Below are 19,194 nucleotides of genomic sequence, written 5' to 3'. Positions count from 1 at the left end.
TATTTCTTACCTTATTTTATTTATTTATTTATTTATTTATTTGAGATGGAGTCTCACTCTGTCGCCCAGGCTGGAGTGCCATCTCGGCTCACTGCAAGCTCCAATTCCCGGGTTCACACCATTCTCCTGCCTCAGCCTCCCAAGTAGCTGAGACTACAGGCACCCACCACCACGCTGGGCTAATTTTTTATTTTTAGTAGAGATGGGGTTTCACCGTGTTAGCCAGGATGGTCTCGATCTCCTGACCTTGTGATCCACCTGCCTCAGCCTCCCAAAGTGCTGGGATTACAGGCGTGAGCCACCGCGCCTGGCCACCTTCTTATTTTTATATATGCTATTCCCTCTGTTTTTAGTGCTCCTCTCCTATGTTATTTACTTGGAAAACTACTATTACTGCTACTACTACTACCAAAATGGCATCTACTCTTTAAAATCTTGTCCAGTCTCTTTCTTTTTATGGGGCATTAGTTAATTATAGTCCTACTCCACTTATCCTTGTATACATAACCTTCATAGAACTTATCACAATTTATTTTTTTAACCTGTCTCTACTAATAGCCCATGCTTTTTTTTTGTTAATTGTGGCAAAATAGATATAAATTTGCCATGTTAACCATTTTTAACTGTACAGTTCAGTGGCACTAATTACATCCACACTGTTATATAACTATTGCCACTATCCGTTTCTAAAAATTTTCATCCCAAACAGAAATTCTCTACCCAGTAAGCAATGATTCCCTTTCCCCCCTCCCTCAGGGTCCTGGTAACCTTTAATCTCCTTTCAGTCACTATGACAGAAAGTCCAGGGGTATCTCACATTCTGGTTACTTCCATAAGTGGAATCAGACAATATGTCACCTAGCATGATGTTTTCAAGATGCATCATGTTGTAGTATGTATTAGAACTTCATCCCTTTTTTATGGTTGAATAATATTCCATTGTGTGGATATATCACATTTGATTTATTCATTCTTCTGTTGATGAACACTGAGATTGTTCCTACTTTGTGGCTATTGTGAATAATGCTTCAATGAAATCAGTGTACAAGTATCTGAATCCCTGTTTTCAGTTCTTCTGGGTACACATTTAGGAGTGGAATTTCTAGGTCATGTTGTAATTCTGTGTTTAGCTTTTTGACAAAGTTCAAAGCTTTTCCACAGTGGCTGCACCATGTTACATTCCCACCAGAAATTCACAAGTGTTCCAATTTTTTCATATCCTCACCCATATTTGTTATATTCTGTTTTTAAAAGATGGTTATTATAGCCATCCTAGTAAATATGAATTGGTATTTCATTCTGATTTTCATTTCCCTAATGACTGAGGATGTTGAGCCCTCTCCTCCTATGCTTATTTACCATTTATACCTCTTCATTAGAAAATGTCTATTCAAGTTCTTTGCTCATTTTTGAATTGAGTTGTCTTTGTGTTGTTGAATTTTAAGAGCTCTTTACATATTCTGGATACTAAGCTCTTACCAAATATATGATTTGAAAATATTTTCTTTCATTCTCTAGGATGTATTTTTATTTTCTTGATCATATCTTTTGATGCACAAATGTTTTAAATTTTGATAAAATCCAACTTATCTATTTTTTCTTTTGTTGCTCATGTTATTGACATCATCTGAGATTCCATTGCCAAATCCAAGGTCATGAAGATTTACTTCTTTCTTCTAAGAGTTTTAAGGTTTTTGTTCACATGTGTAGGGTGTTTTCTTGAGCTATTTTGACTTAAATTTTTTATATGGCATAAGGTAGTGTTTGAACTGCCTTCCTTAATGCATATGAAAATCCAGTTGTCCTAATATGATTTGTTTGAGAGACTGCTTTTTTGCCATTGAGTGGGCTTGGCACCCTTGCCAAAAATGAATCAACCATAGTTGTATAGGCTTATTTCTGGCTCTCAATTGTATTCCATTGGTTTATCTGTTAGTACCACACTGTTTTGATTATTATAGCTTCATATTAAACTTTGAAATCTGAAATTGTGAATCCTTTTACTTCGTTCTTGTTTTTCAAGATTGTTTTGGCTTTTGGGGCCTCTTGTAGTCCAATGTGAATTTGAGGATCAGCTTTTCCACTGCTACAGAAAAGGCTGTTGACATTTTACTAGGGATTCAGTTGAATCTGTAGATTGCAATGCATAATGCTGACATCTTAACAATATTAAGTCTTCCTAAGCATAAACATTGGACATCTTTCTATTTATTTAGTTCTCCTGTGATTTCTTTCAGCAATGTTTTGTAGTTTTCAGTGTGCAAGTCCTTCACTACCTTGGTTAAATTTATTCCTAGGTATTTTATTTTTTCAGATGGCTATTGTAAATGGAACTGCTTTCTCAATTTCCAGTTTGGATTGTTCACTGACGGTGTATGGAAATATAATTTATTTTTGTGTCTTGATCTTGTACTTTGAAGATTTTCTGAATTAGGAATTCTTATTATTGAATCAGTAATTCTCTAATTTCAATTGTGTTTTTTTCTTTGACTCATTGGTTGTTTAAATGTGTGTTGTTTAATTTCCACAAATTTGTGAATTTTCCAGTTTTCCTTCTGGTATTGATTTCTAGTTTCATTCCATTGTGGTTGGAAAGAATAGTTTGGATAATTTCAATCTTTTAAAATTTATTGAAACTTGTTTTGTGGCCTACTATATGGTCTACCCTGGAGAGTGTTTCACAAGCATGTTAGAATAACGTGTATTCTGCTACTGTTGGGTGGAATGTTTTAAATATGTTTGTTAGGTCTAGCTGGTTAATAGTGTTGCTCAAGTCTTCTATTTTTTTATTGATCTTCTGCCTAGATGTTCTATGTATCATTGAAGATGATGTATTGAAGTCTACTACTATTATTGTAGTATTCTTGTATGTATATTTATTTCTTCAATTCCATGAATATTTGCTTCGAATGTTTTTGGGGACATATTGTTTGATGTGTATATCTTTATAATTGTTATACTTCCTTGATGAATTAACCTTTCTATCAATATGTATTGTCCTTTATCTCTTCTAACTTTTTTTTACTGAAAAGACTATTTTGTTTGATAGTATAGCCACCCTAGCTTTCTTTTGACTACTCTTTGTATGGAATATTTTTTCCCATTTTTTTCACTTTCAATCTATTTGTGTTTGGCGATCTAAAGTGAGTCTCTTGTAGGCAGCTAGATGGATCACAGGTTTTTTTTAATCAAAAAATTCATTCTGTGAATTTGCCTCTTTTTTTCTTTTTTGGAGAGCTTAATCCATTTACATTTAAAGTAATTACTTGTTAGGAAGTACTTGTTTCTGGCTGGGTGTGGTGGCTCATGCCTGTAATCCCAGCACTTTGAGAGGCCAAGGTGGGTGGATCACTTGAGCTCAGGAGTTCAATACCAGCCTGAGCAATATGGCGAAACTCCATCTCTACCCCAAATTACAAAAATTAGCCTGGCACTGGTGGCAGGTGCCTGTAGTCCCAGCTACTTGGGAGGCTAAGGCACAAGAATCGCTTGAACCTGGGAGGTGGAGGTTGCAGTGAGCAGAGATAGTGCCACTGCACTTCAGCCTGGGTGACAGAGTGAGACTCTGTCTCAAAAAAAAAAAAAAAGGAAAAAAAAGAGGAAGCACTTGTTTCTGCCATTTTGTTGTTTTCTGTATGTCTTCCACCTTTTTGTTTGCTGTTTTATTTCTTTCAGCACTGAATTCTATTTTATTGAGTTGATTTTTTACAGTAAACCATTTTTATTCCCTTATTTTCTTTTGTACATATTCTATATTTTCTTTGTGTTTACCATGGATATTACATTTAACATCATAAATTTATAAAAATATATTTTGAATTGATATAAACTTAACTTCAGATAGCATACTCAAACTCTCCTTCTGTATAGTTCCACCTTCTCCCTCTTTCTTACTTTTTTCTTCTTTTCCTTTTCTTCCCTAACCAATAGACCTCCAAGGTATCCTCCTCTATATTTTATTTCATTTTTTTGGTCTCAACTTATATGTTTACACATTGTGTGTCCAATAGCATAAATTTATAATTTTTATGTATTTGTCTTTCAAATCATGTAGAAAATAGAAAGTGAAGTTACAAGCCAAAAATACAATATTTGCTTTTATATTTGCCTATGTATTTATCCTTATCAGAGATCTTTATTTCTTCATATGCCTTCAAGTTATTGTCTAGTATGTTTCTATTTCAACCTGAAGAACTCCATTTAGCATTTCTCGCAGGGCAGGTGTACAGGTAATAAACTATCTCAGCATTTGTTTAGCTAGGAATGTCTTAATTTCTCCCTCATTTTAAGGGAGGAATTTCTGATTTTTGTCATCCCACTGTCTTCTAGCCTCCACTGTTTCTGATGAGAAATCAGCTGTTATGTTACTGAGAATTCTTTGTATGTGACATATCATTTCTCTCATCTCTTTCAAGATTCTCTTTATCATTTGCTCTTGACAGCTGATTATAATGTTTGTCAGTGTGGGTCTCTTTAAGTTTATTGTACTTGAAGTTCATGAACTGCTTTGGATTTTAGATTCTTGTCTTCAAATTTGGGGAGTTTTCAGTCATAATTTCTTTAAAGAATATTTATACCTGCTGCTATCTCTTTTTCTTTTGATTCCTATTATGTGTATTTTTGTCTACTTGATGGCATCCCACTGGTCCCTTAGACTCTGTTAATTTTTCTTTATTTTTTTTCTTTCTGCTCCTCAAACTTGACAATTCAATTGTCCTATCTCCATGTTTGCTGATGCCTCTGCTTAAATCTGCTGCTGAACTCCTCTAGTAAAATTTTCTTTTTAGTTATTATACTTTTCAGCTTCAGAATTTCAGTTCTTTCCTCTTTATAATTTACATCTTTTTATTGATATTCACATTTTGTTCATACACAGTGTTACTGACTTAGTTTTCTGTGTTTTCCTTTAGCTCATTGAGCATCCTTAACACAGTTGTTCTGAAGTTTTTATTTAGTAAGTAGGATGTTCGGAGTTTCTTGAGGACAGTTTCTGTTGATTTATTTTGTTTCTTTTGAATTGGTCATACTTTTCTTGTTCTTGTGATTTTTTTTTTTCAAAAAGTGGACATTTGTGTATCATAATGTATAACTCCAGAAATCAGACTGTCTCCCTTCCCCAGGGTTTTCTGTGTTTTTCCTCTGTTTCTTTTTGATTGTTGACAGCTGTAGTAGTCTACTCATCTAGTGACTTTCCCAAAATACTATTGCAAACATTATATTCCTTGTCATGTGTGGTCACTGAAGTCTCTGTTTCTTAGCTTGTGTTCAACTAGTTTTTTGACAGAGATTTTTTTGGATCCATTTAAAAAAAAATTTGACAGCTAAACACAAAAACAACAAACAACACAAACATTCAAAAAGCAAGAGAGAAAACAATACCTCTAATAGACTTTGCAGATTGGATCTGTGCCAGTGCCCTCCTTCAACATTTAGCTAAGCTTGCACTGAGCTCTGAGCTCAGCCCTAGGTTAAAGTTTAGGGTCTTAGTGAGAAGACCCACTGTTAAAGTATAGGGCTTTTATGAGCATGTGTTCTGTTGTAGGCTTGCATATGGCTTTCTAAATTCCCTAGTATACATGGCTGCTTTTGAATATTCTACATTCCCAACAAAACTCAGCCCAGCTTTTGCTTTAGGCAATGTGATATACGTTTAATCTCTAATCTTTTGTGCCATACAGTCAGATGTATGTTTCAACTATAATTTTTTGTCCCAGGTTGTTAGTTCATTCTTCAGTGTTTTTGGTAATGTTCATCACTCTTTTAGCCTGAGTTCTGAGTTAAGCAAAACAGAGATGAGTGCCTTCCATCATTCCTTTACATAGTCCCCAGGCAAGTTAAAATGGATATATACAATAATTAGTGAATAATGTCTACTCTGCTCTCTCTGGAGTCAGGGACCAGGGTTTCTCCGTAGGAACAAAGGATGCTGCCCCTTTAAGTACCGCTATGCTGGGGAGGGCATTGGAAAAGGGTAAGTAAAATTGTCATAAAACTTTCCTGCCATTTTGAAATGCCTTTTTCTTTATTCAGTGCTCACTTGGTTGCTGAAAACTTTTGACTGTTTTCCAGAGTTCTGACAAAGTTGGTGCCAACAGTTCCTTCTTGTTTTTCTACATTTCTTTTGAGGAATGAAATGCCCAATTCACCATTTTGCAGATGTCAGTCTAGTGCATGCTTCTTGAAAGCTGTATTCTGTGATTTTTAAATTTTCACCTCTAGCATTATGCTTAACACAAGAAAAGGGCTAAATAAACATTGAATAAACATGTCAATCTTGGTGAGCATCTCGGCTTACAGCAGTGGATGGGTGAGTGTCCAAGGCCTTTATTCTGCTGTCTGAGAAGCCCAAAGCTCTGGAAGGACCTGACGTTTCTGAGTGGTGAAGAATGCTGGGGGCTGGAGTGCAGACCAAATGGTGTAAGTAGGGGTGGGGGTGCAGGCAGGATGGCTGAACAGAAGAGCCACAAATGCTCAAAGCCAGGAAGTTGAGTATAGACATGATATGTTGTATTCTATTTGTGATTATTCATTTTTAAATGGTTCATGATAATGTGTGAAGGTAGGTAAACCAGTCAGCCATAATCTACATCCAGACTTCAGGATGGCTTAAGCAGCACTGTAAGTGATAGAAGTAGCTTTTGTGGAACAATCCAATTTTTATTCTTTGCATGAATAAGGTATACAATTGCCAAGCCCAGCAGTCTACACACGAGGTCAACAAACCTTGTCCCATGGGCCAACTGTGGCCTACTAGAAGTTTTTAATAAATAAGTTTAATTGGAACTAGCCACTCTCCTCCATTTATGTAGTTGTCTTTGGTGACTTTCGCACTACAACAACAGAATTGAATAATTGTGACAGAAACCACATGGTTTGCAAAGCCTAAAATATTTACTCTCTGGTCCTTTACAGAAAAAAATTTCTGACTCCTCTTCTGTAGCATGATACTTCTAGGACAGTTGGCAGGACATAGATAGCATCCTTGCCTCACCCATTTCTTCTCTTGAGTTTTAGAAACTATTTATCCATTGCTGTCTTGCTTTTTGTGTTGTTATTGGGCTAGCAAATGCCAACCTGATTTTTTTATCTTTTTTTTTTTTTTTTTTTTTGAGATGGAGTCTCGCTCTGTCACCCAGGCTGGGGTGCAGTGGCGCAATATCAGCTCACTGCAAGCTCCGCCTCCCGGGTTCATGCCATTCTCCTGCCTCAGCCTCCTGAGTAGCTGGGACTACAGGTGCCCGCTACCACGCCCAGCTAATTTTTTGTATTTTTAGTAGAGATGGGGTTTCACAGTGTTAGCCAGGATGGTCTCGATCTCCTGACCTCGTGATCCACCCGCCTCGACCTCCCAAAGTGCTAGGATTACAGGCGTGAGCCACCGCGCCCGGCCTTTTTTTTTTTTTTTTTTTTTTTAACTTTTTAAGTGGCTTGACCTTTGATGGAGTCTGAGAGAAAATTTTTCCCATTTCCTAAAGTCTAATGGTTTTACTAGGAGTGTATTTTGGGGTTGACCATTCTAGCTCAGTTTTCTCAGTCATACTTTCAATCTTTTCTATATAGACTCAGGCCTTCTTTTTTTCACACTTTTTTTTGGGATTACTAATTTAAATACTTATGATGCTCCATTGCTTTATTTTCCTTGTAGGGGACTTCAAAGATTTATCTTTTGAAAATGTAGGATTTTCTTTGCCTAAGTTAAACAGCTAAAGATTTTTTTCTTTTTGCTCCTTTTTATCTATTTATTTTAATTCTCTTGATTTTTCTCATTCTTCTACTTGAATTTCTATCATTTCAGTCAAATCAGTTATCCCTAGGTACTTTATAAAGTCCACATTTCTGAGATGATCTTGTTTTTTCTTCAATTTATTTCCTGAGTTTGGTAAACTCTTGTACACATTGCTCCACTTTTTGTCTGTTTCACTTTTGAATTTTAAATTTCCAATTTAAAGCATTCTTTGTTTTATACTTGCAAATGCTTAATGTTCAAGAAAATTTATTTCATGTGGTGGATCAAGAACCAGGGGAGGAAAATTAGAGATACTCAGGGCAGGAGTGGTTGAAGTTGCCTTGGCCTAGGATGGCTAATAAAGATTTTGCCAAGACTCAACTTTGAATCCAATGCAGAGGGCTTTTAGCTCTCAATAGACTTGCCCTAAAGGCTTGTGCACAGAGAGTTTAGGAGTCAGAGCTTGGGTTGTGCAGGGAATTTTTTTTTTTTTTTTGATAGAGCTTTGGTGTCTTTATTGGGGAAATAATTGAAATGACTCAGAGACATTGAAGGAAATTTAACAACAAAGGCCTTTCCCAGAATCTGAGTTTTAGGTTATATCAGGGGCCAAGAAATATCCCTCTATTTCATGAAGGACTTTTTTTTTTTTTTTTTTTTTTGAGATAGGGTCTCACTCTGTCACCCAGGCTGGAGCACAGTGGTACGATCTCAGGTTACTGCAACTTCCACCTCCTGGACTCCAGTGATCCTCTCATCTTAGCCTCTTGAATAGCTGGGACCACAGGGGCACACCACCACACTCACCTAATTTTTGTATTTTTTGTAGAGATGGGGTTTCACCATGTTGCCCAGGCTGGTCTCGAACTCCTGGACTCAAGTGATCTACCCGCCTTGGCCTCCCAAAGTGCTGGGATTATAGGCGTGAGCCACCGTGCCCGTCCAGGAAGGACCACTTTAGATTCAGTCTTTCCTGGGCCCCTAGTGCAAACTCAAACACCAAACAGGCTCCTCACAATATTCAACATAGACAACAGGTGTGACAAGGATTTCCATAGAAAATGGGGAAACTGAACCCATGTGCTGCTTTCTGGAAGTCTGAGGATACAGACCTCACATTAAATAGGACCATCTCTGTTCTTGGCTGTTTGACAACACTTTCATGAATCTTAGTACTTTGGGGCAAAATACTGGGATCATTTTGGATGCGATAGGTAACCTGAATCATGATTTGACAGGATCCTGAGAGGATTCTATGATGGTTGATGATGGGCCATGGCTGATACCTAAGAAGCTCACTTTTCACTATCAGGAGAGTTGACAGGACTACAACTCTGTTACAAATTATGTTTAATTATTTTGAAAGTTTAAAAAAGTCAATAAACATTTATATTTTACTGTTTGTATGGGATTCTGCTGTGTGCCTAGGGAAATAGAATAAGAAGCACAAAGCAAGATTTTCTTTTCCTTTCAAGGATATTTACATCTAGAAGGGGAGGTAAGTCATCACTCTAAGGCAGAAGAGACAGAGAAATTGTGGCAGTGGGGAGTGTCACCAAGTAGGAATATTAATTCTTGTCGGGGGAATGAGGAACCTTTCATTAAGGAGGAAACATGTATAGTAGGTATTTCAGGACATGTAGGGTTCGGTTAGGCAGAAAGAGAGAGAAGGGGAGGAAGGATCCCACGTGGAATGAACCATGTTACCAAGACAAGAGAGGATAGGATATATTAGAGAAATAGTGAACAGTCCTATGTGGTTGGAGGGCAGGAGACAGTGGTAGTTGCAGTGACACATGAGTTGGAAAGGTCACCAACTGCCAAATTATGGAGGGCCTTGAGTCCAGGGTAGGGAATGAAGGTTTATTTAATAAAGTACAGGAAGCTACTCAAGATCTTTGCATAAGAAAGTGAAGCAATCCCAGCTCAACAGGGTGTAGAGAATGATCAGGAGACTGACTATGCCCTAGGTGGTGTGTCCTGGGGTATCAAGTAGGGTGGTGGTGGAGGAGAGGCTTCTAGAGATGCTTTGCAGTTGTAACGAAACTGCCTTGGAGTGTATGGCACAGTGATTGCTAGTGTAGGAGTAAGGAAGAAGTTAAAGACCAGTATTAAGATTTTATGCTTGGGAAAATAAGATAATCATGATGCCAATTCACATCAATAGGTTAAGAAGGAGGAATAGGTTTTCGAGTGAGATAATTGCGTGTTTAGTTTTAGACATGTTAAGATGGAGGGGTTGCTAGGATACATTGGGAGAAATGTCTGGAAGATAGTGAAAAACTCAGATTTGAAGTTTGGCAGAGAAGATTTGAAAGTGATTTTCAAAGAGGTAAAAATTAAAGACACAAAACTGCACGAAAATGAGGGTGAATGTGGCCTTGGGTGGAAAGGGATGGGCACCCCCATGTGATGGAAGTAGACAAAGGAGAGACTGGGAGAGGGGGAAACAGGGAGAGTGGGAGAGATATTGTAGAATGAGAACCAGGGAAATATAGCCACAACCCTGGCTGATGTGCTCTTGCTCAAGCTTGGCAGCCCTGCCGTGATGATGATGCTGGTGATGATGATGTAAATGCTATCACTGATTGAGCAACTACTCATGTCTAGGGATTGTGCTAAGCTTCTATATGTATTACTTTGTTTTACTTTGACAACCTTGTAAGGCAGAGTTGATTATTAGCCTCATATTACAGGTGAGAAAACTGAGACTCAAGAGATGTCAAGTGACTTGACTAAGGAGATAAAACTATAAATGGTAGAGCTAGGCTTTGAATCCAGTTCTATCTGCTTGCAAATTTCATTTTGTTAACCATTGCACTGTTCTGTCATACAACTGCACCTGAATCTGGAGAGATTTCTATTTTTAAGAATTTGAAAACAAAGATTATCAACTAAGGAATAGAGACTAACTTCTAGAAACACATAGATGATAAAGTGGGCATCAGTGTGTGCTGAATTCATCCAGGTGTGAGATCAAATGATATATTTTTGGTGTGAAAATTCATTCTAAATGAAAAGACTATGCACTGTTCTCTTTCTCTTTCTTTCTCAGAGTTTCACTGTGTTGCCAGGCTAGAGTGCAGTGGCAAAATCTTAGCTCACTGCAGCCTCAATCTCTTGGACCTTCCTTGGCCTCCCAAAGTGTTGGGATTACAGGCATGAGCCATGTGCCTGGCCAAACCTCCATTTCTGATTGTTCAGGGAGTGAGGGTGGCTGAGTACATTATTTGTCGACCTAGGATTTAGAAATATGGACGAGTGTGCATGACCCACCGTCAACGCTGCAGAGGATGAGAGGTGAGTCACTGGGTCCATGGGGAGCTGACGGGACTTTGGCTGGCTGTGTGAAAGCACTTTCTCTCAGCTAAAAAGAAAATTAAATGCTATCAGAAAATTGAGATAAAATTTAGATAAAAGTAACCCATAAAACCTGTGATGCAATAATGGCCTTAGGGGAGTCAAATCTAGGGGGGGCAGTTAAATGTCCAAATGTACTTTGAACTTTAAAGTGGTGCTAGTGGTAAGATTTGAATTTTTTAAATTAAGCTTTGGAGAAAAACACCACGATCACTGGGCAGGTGCCTGAAACCAGTTTGGAGGCTGAGGTGGCGGAGCTCATCACGAGGTCAGAACCGAACCTTCTCAAAAGGAAGAGGTAACTCTTGCAAAAGGGGAATGAAGAAAGTCACCAGATTGCACCTTGATGATTATATGTCTAGTTCTAAATGATATCATTTAAAAGAGGTAGTGATTATTATATGGTGATTAGTTTACAGGGATCATTTATTTAAACAAATAGCAATAGTCTAATTGGTGGGAAAGAGATACTAATCAAAAACAGCTGAGGCTGAGCCTGCTCTGGCCTCCCAAAGTCCTGGGATTGCAGGCGTGAGCCACCACGCCTGGCCAAGAGTTACCTCTTAGGGTGACCCTGGTGTTTTTCTCCAAAGCTTAATTTAAAAAATTCAAATCTTACCACTAGCACCACTTTAAAGTTCAAAGTACATTTGGACATTTAACTGCCCCCCCTAGATTTGACTCCCCTAAGGCCATTATTGCAGTAAATGCCACAGTAAATGTGGCAAATGCACACACATACTCACACGTGATATCTTTGAGGAAATTCAACATACGGGACAGGACCATACAGCAAGCTACCGACACTGCACACATAATTGCAAAATCCTAAAAAGGTGCTAGACTCCCAGCCTCCCCACAAGGAAGACATGCCAGAAATTCAATTTCTCACCGTGTGAATGAAAGCAGATAACAGAGGGAGAGCGGGAGCACTGGGGGAATAGCTATATCTAGTTGGTATGATAGGGTTTACAGTTCCCATCAATGAAGGTGCCAAAAGAGAGTGGTCTGAGGACAAAATAAAATTAGTTTAAAAAGTTATACTCTAATCCTTGATAAACAGGTGTAAATTTAAAAAAGAGCACCACTGTGATGCACGGATAGGTTTTCTTTTATTTATTTATCGAGACGGGGTTTCACCATGCTGCCCAGGCTGGTCTTGAACCCTTGAGCTCAAGTGATCCACCCACCTCTGCCTCCCAAATTGTTGGGATTACAGGCGTCAGCCACTGCATCCAGCTGGGTTTCTTTTTTTATTTTACTTTGCTTTATTTTTTTTTGAGACAGGGTCTCACTCTGTCACCCAGACTGGAGTGCAGTGGCATGATCTCGGCTCACTGCAACCTCTGCCTCCCGGGTTCAAGCGATTCTCCTGTTTCAGCCTCCCGAGTAGCTGGGATTACAGGCACCCACCACCATACCTGGCTAATTTTTGTATTTTTAGTAGAGACAGAGTTTCACCATGTTGGCCAGGCTGGTCTCAAACTCCTAGCCTCAAATGATCCACCTGCCTCAGCCTCCCAAAGTTCTGGGATTATAGGTGTGAGCCACTGTGCCTGGCGGGGTTTCTTTTTTTAATCCCCATATGGTCCCACTCTTGCTGTGCGGAGACTGGCCTGGAAGTTTAAACCAACCCTCAGGGTTCAAACACTTCCCAGTCTGAGCAGCAGTGACGTGAGCCACCTCCTCGCCTTGCTTCTCTGGCTCGCCACTGCAAAGCTGCACGTTGAGGATGGGAGAGCTGCAGGGAGGAGGAATGTGGGTCCCTGAGTCATGTCTCAGCCAGTGTTCCCCGGTGCGGCCTTCCATCCCCATTCCCACTTCTGTGGGCGGGTAGGAAGAGGGTCTTAGAAACAGCAGTTCCAGTGGCTGTCTCTCCCTAGCCTCTGAGATCCCCCTGTGACATGCATACCACAAATTCTGAGCAAACTAAAAGCCTTAGGTGGCCAAACACTTTTCTATTCCCAATAAGAAATAAACTCCGGGGATTCCTGGAATTTCCTTCTGGAGGTTTGTAATTTCCTCTAATATTTTTCTTCTGGCAAGAGCCTCTCCTTAGTGTCTTTTCTGTGGGGATTGAAGACCAGGTGTAGAGCTAAGCAGGTGTGTACACTTAGCTTCCCACGGGCATTCCCTGCCCTTACCTCTCTCCTAGACAGTGTGCCTGAGAGCCCCCTCAAGGCCTTCTCAGAGGGATCGCCCCCCTGTCATATCCTCACAGGCTACTGCTACCCCTCCTGCAGTTACAATGACAACTACAAGATTGTGTGTTTATAGGTATTTCTCAATATTCTACAGGAAGCATGTAGCTTGTTCAGTAAGAGAGAGAAAAAAAGGCTTGAGCTAAAACTTTTAACACATAAGTTGTCTTTACATTAAATCTCATTTCCCATAATTCTAGTAACTCCAAAGTTTTTGATAATTTGGAGGAAATTTACCAGCTGGTTTACCACTATTTTAACTTAAGAAAAAGATGTTCTCAAGAATTTGGCAATGCTGAGTGCACAAAAATATATGGATGAGACAATATTATTTTTTAAAAAATTATTTTAAAATATTTTAAGAGCAGTGAGGAGCTTTTAATCTCTCCTTATGTATATATCATTGATGCATTTCTTATAAGCTATTCTTACCCATTCTTTAAAGCAGTTTGACCTAGGAGTCCTGCTAGACCATAATAAGCCCAGTTTCAAGAAGTGTACCAGAAAGTTAAAACACACAAACAAACCTCAAATAAACAAATGCTCAGCTTTTCTTTGAACATCCCAGTCCTCTCACATATATTGTTCAGAGTTCTTGGACTCAGTTGACAGAAATGGTGTCCTGCTGTCTTCGACAAAAGAGAATTGATTGGAAGGCCTGTTGGGACTTTTTGAGTCCAAAGGATCTGTTTGCAAAAGGGCAGGAAGCATGGACCTTTATGGTGGGAAGAGGCCAGAGGCCCCGCAGGGCCCTCAGGAGCTGGCCAGTCAGCACCATCTTCTCGGCTGTTCTTTGGGGTCTGGCATCTTGCTTCAGAGCCAAGTCCAGTTCACACCCTCCTCGCCTCTCCTGTGCTGTGGGAGGATCCGAAATGGAGATTCTGTTCCCTTCAGCTTCCACAGCAAGAGCAAGGTGCTATTTCAAACAGGGAGCAGGCGCTGGCAGTCAAGAACACAAACAACCCAACAAATGTCCTCTCTGCTTATGAAATTTCCATAAAGAAATTTTAAATCATTTTGTGGAGGTTGGGCTCGGTGGCTCACACCTGTGATCCCAGAGCTTTGGGAGGCCGAGGAGGAAGATCACTAGAGTGCAGGAGTTTGAGACCAGCCTGGGCGACATAGCAAGACCTTGTCTCTTAAAAAATAAAAAAAAATTAGCCAGGTGTGGTGGCGCATGCCTGTGGTTCCAGCTACTTGGGAGGCTGAGGCAGGCAGATTGCCTGAGCCCAGGAGGTTGAGGCTGCAGCAAGCCGAGATAGTGCCACTGCACTCCAGCCTGGGCAACAGTGAGACCCTATCTCTTTAAAAAAAAAAAAAAATCAGCTTGTGGGGCAACCATTTATTTATTAAACTGCTTTATTGAGATATAATTCACACATCATAAAATTCACTCATCTAATTATACAATGTATTGAGTTTTAGTATATTCACAGAATGGTGCAACCACCACCACATTCTAATTTTTGGACAAACCATTTGTTTTCAAAATTGAAGATAAAGAATTCCATGTTATGCAACCTTGGCTAGATTTAGAAACACATCTGTTCTATGGGGTGCTAAGTCTCTGGCCATGAATTCCTCCTGCCTAACTCTCTTTATCCTTGAAGGCCCAAGAGGAGCAGGAGCTCAGGGTCTGTACGGCAGGCGTGGGTTCTTAGGGACGGCTCTGACTTGGCGTGACAAGGCGGCCAGCAGGTCACTTCATGCCCTCTGGCTCCAAACGATCACATTCTGAAAGAATGGAGAGAGCAGAGACTTCCCAGAGCTTTTTGCCTCTTTCATCAGCAGCAGACGGAAGTCCTGGTCTCCTCTCTTGTACCCTCCGTCTTGGCTTCACTTTTCCTCTTTAAAGGAGCCCAAAGAGAAACATTCTTTAATTGCTACCCAGACCCGCCTCTAGAGGGCAGACAATTCCCCAGCTGAGCAGGGACGGAGCCTGCATCTCAGAGCCGCCCCGCTGTTCCATCCGCAGGAACCCTTTGCTAGGATTTTCTGCTTTTAGGTCCCTCCTAGGTTTGCCGCAGCTCATCCCCGTGCTGGCAACCTTCTGGCGCGGTGGGGAGTGGAGGTGTTGTGGTTGTGGCTGTTTTCTTTCTGGAAAGAAATCTCTCAACCCACCCCTCCCCCAACACCAACTCAGGTTTAGAATGTATCGAAATGACCGCAAGAGAGTTCTAACCCTTTTATTTCATACACGTTACCCTTCATAGTCCCTTTAAAAATTTCGATAAAATGCGCGTGCCATAAAATTTACCATTTAAACTATTTTTAAGCGTACAGTTCAGTGGCATTAAGTACGTTCACATTGTTCAACAATCGCTACCAGGTTTTTTTCATCTTTGCAAACTGAAACTATATGCCCACTAAACAGTAACTCTCCATTTCCCCTCTCCCCAGCCACTGGCAACCAGCATTCTACTTCTGTCTCCAGGAACCTCATATAAGTGGAATCAGACAGCATTTGCCCTTTTGTGACCGGCTTATCTCACCCAGTGTAATGTCTTCAAGATTCAACACATTGTAGCATGTATCAGAATTTCCTCCCCTCCCGCTCCCCCTTCCTGCTTCCTCCTTCCTCCTCCTTCTCTTTCTCCTCTTCCTCCTCTTCCTCCTTTTCCTCTTCTCCTTCTTCTCCTTCTCCTTCTTTTTTTGAGACAGGGTCTTGCTTTGTTGCCCAGGCTGGAGTGCAGTGGTGTGACCATAGCTCATTGCAGCCTTGAAGGCTTGTGCTCAAAGGATCCTCTTGCCTCCGGAATAACCAGGGGTACAGGCATGCACCACCATGCGCAGCTAATTTTTGAATTTTTATTTTTGTAAAGAGAGGGCTTCACTATGTTGTCCATGCTGGTCTTGAACTCTTGGCTTCAAGGGACCCTCCTGCCTCCACCTCCCAAAGTGCTGGGATTATGGGTGTGAGCCACTATACCTGGCTCAGATTTTCTTTTTAAAGTGGAATAATATTCCACTGTATGGCTATGCCACATTTTCTTTATCCGTTCATCTGTCAATGGGTGCTTGGGTCGCTTCCACCTTTTCGCTGTGAATAGTGTTGCCACGAATGTGCGTGTGCACATATCCCTTTGAGTCCATGGTCTCAACTCTTTTGGGTTTTCATGGTCATTTTTGCCCAACGGGAGAATAAGATAAATCTACCCTAAGGCAGGGCTTCCCCACTTTTTCGTGTCCTGGCTTGCAAAGGAAATATCTGTTTGTCTCCCTGGGATTTGGAGCCTCAACAGGGTAGTGGAGGTAACTAGCCCAGCATCCTGCTGCCCCAGCTGCCCCCTCCCAGACATGCTTGGACACCCTGGGTAGGGGAGCTCTCTGCTCTGGATAACGAGATTCTCCAGGTTTAGAGCCCACGTATGAAGTGGTACGTGTGGTGCATGGAGTGTAGACGCTCTAGGTGTGGGTGATGGGATGAGGTGTACTGAAAAGGCTCTCATTTCCCCTTGGCTCATACGCCTTCCTAGAGTACTTGGCCATCTGTAGCCCTAGAATGAGACACACTGGCTCTCATAGCGCCTGGCATAGCAGCTGCTTGGAACAGCTGCATAATGTTACTGAAGTGGATCAATCAAATTATCCGAAAAGCAAGCAGTAAGTTAGGCTGCCCAAGGCAGGCAGGCGGCTGTGGGGGCTGAGCTGGAAGACTGGGTAGATTTATGGACTGGGGCTGCCGCTCTGGGTGGCACTTAGAGACCAGTGTAAACTGAGCTGCGGATCCCGTTCAGAAGAAAAAGTGAGAAGGAAGCCACAGGCAGGGCTGAGCCGAGGGCAGGTACCTTGAGGGAGAGGGAGAGGAACAGGGAGAAGGAGGGGAGGGAGAGGCTGCCCCAGGACTTAGAGCTTCTGTGAGGCTTTGGGGATGCTTCTGCATTTCACTTTTGCAAAAGTCAATTCTATCGATATTACAGTCTCCTTCCCTTGAGACAGATGGGCTGGCTTACCCACCTTGAAGGTTCTTGGGGGCAAGTGCAGTTGAGGAAAAGCCAGAATGTGGTGAGGACTGCTTCAGGACTGGTGCAGTGGGAAAGTAACAGAATGGCCACGGAGACAGCACTGAACGCTTCTTTTTCAAATATTTTATTAATCTGTTTGGCCAAACAGGTAATGGAAACTGAGAATAATAATTTGCTAAAAAGTTCAGGTCATGAATGCCCCTTTCCCCCAGGAAACAAAAGACTCCATGGTTACAGAATGCACCATTGGGTTATGACAACGTTTCAAAATGATGTTTCCATTTCATATGTAGCAATGTAAACTTCAAAAATAGTAAACTCTAACCCCTGACCCTCTTTACAGATCTATCACAGATAGAATTTTCTGGCAGACCTAAATTGTGTAAGTAAACAGCCTGGTGCTTAAAAGTTTCATAAAAAGGTTTACAGATTTCAGTAAATAATTTTTCAGTCTTGGTCAGGAAGTAAAAGCAGCCAGCAATTCCCCTCCTGCACAATGTACCTTATATGGGTATTGTACACCGCGGGCCACGCTCTGTATACACTGGCCATCAGCTCTGTCATTTTTTTTGTACACAGACATACACATATATAGAGAGTTTTATTTGTTTCTAAAGATTTTTACATCTAAATTATAAGACGGCGCCAGTGACGTATCACGTCACCTCGCTTCACATAGGTAAAGACGAAAATTCTGTAGAAGGCACTGTGATTTCTCTTGCATGATCTTACACAGACACGTGAGAGCAGGCCAGCCGGGGCTTGGACTTATCTTGTCCTTCCTGGTACCTGGCACAGACCTGTCCTCTGACAGTTTTTGATGTTCATCATCCATTTCTGCCTTGCCTCTTCACATCCCAGACATCCTTCCCTCCCTCCTTCCATCCTTCCATCCATCCGTCCAAATAAATTGACAGTTATCTTTTGGTTCATTGAAATTCCTTAAAATTAAGAGTACAGCTCTGGTATAAAACAAAATATGACCTACCATAGCTGAAAAATAATCACAGTGTACAATGTCATGTTCAGTTGCTAAGATTCAAAACACTTGCCCTGGCTTGTCAAGAACGTCAGCCATCCAAAACGATCTACGCAGGGATCTTTTAAACCCACTTTACATTCATTGGAAAAGCACTGAGAGGTTCTTCTTTTCTCTTTTGTATTGAATTGGTGCCCTTAAGTGGAAGGTCTGATGTGGAAAAGTGCAAGCAAATTGGACATGCCAATAAATACCATAGAACTTACCGCAGATGACCAAAACTGTACAGGTATGTACACCTTACCCAACTGAGGTTCCTCTCGGCAGGAATAGACCTCCCAGTCATTACCACCGAGTTCTAGATGAGTGGTGTTAGCGGGCGAAGGAAGGGCGGGCTCTTCTGTTCTTGCTCTGAGGTCCTGAGCTCAGGTCAGCAGCGCCCTCTGCAGGCTCCTCCTTCTTCCTCACTTTGAGTCGGGTGAGCAGCTTGATCAACCAGGCATCCCACTCCTCTGGCAGGAGCAGGAGGAGAAAACCCAGGCCGATGATGATGATGGCGATGACCCGGACCCCATTGAAGACGATCTGACTGGTGTAGTGATCAATCACTGTGGGAGACAGAGCATGGAGGTTACTCAGCTGCAGGGTTGGGGGCATGGCCGTGGAGAGCAGGCAGGGCCTATGGGCATCCTCCTCTGTCTGGCAGTGTTGTGGTCTTCCCTGGACCACAGGATTCTCCTCAGTATGATTTTGTTCCAAGTGGGCTGGGGTTACCTCTAGTAAATCACCCTTAACTTTATCAAACCTCTCTGGTATGAAGCCTTGCACTTGTATGTCACCTCCCAAAACTGACTTGGTAGTTCAAACATTGATTTATGTGATTTAAAAAAGTGAATGAAGGGCAATTGAGGAGATGATAGATAGATAGATAGATAGATAGATAGATAGATAGATAGATAGATA

At 41.0% G+C, this 19,194-nt stretch overlaps 1 protein-coding gene across 2 annotated transcripts in view; it reads right to left on the bottom strand.

Moving 5' to 3' along the window:
• Positions 1 to 11,404: 11,404 nt before the first annotated feature.
• SLC35F3 (solute carrier family 35 member F3) overlaps positions 11,405 to 19,194 on the bottom strand; it is a 460,449-nt gene continuing 452,659 nt past the window's right edge. For both annotated transcript variants that reach the window (XM_032137017.2, XM_032137018.2), the window contains one exon: positions 11,405 to 18,839. In XM_032137017.2, the coding sequence (XP_031992908.1) occupies positions 18,604 to 18,839 (236 nt within the window). In that variant the 3' untranslated portion in view covers positions 11,405 to 18,603. The remainder of the gene's footprint in view (positions 18,840 to 19,194) is intronic.

This window comes from Hylobates moloch, unplaced genomic scaffold (genome assembly GCF_009828535.3).
Source record: "Hylobates moloch isolate HMO894 unplaced genomic scaffold, HMol_V3 SCAFFOLD_18, whole genome shotgun sequence".
Classification (NCBI taxonomy): Eukaryota; Metazoa; Chordata; class Mammalia; order Primates; family Hylobatidae; genus Hylobates; species Hylobates moloch.
The sequence above is the reverse complement of the archived record's forward strand: the minus strand, read 5'-3'. Positions and strand labels throughout refer to the sequence as shown.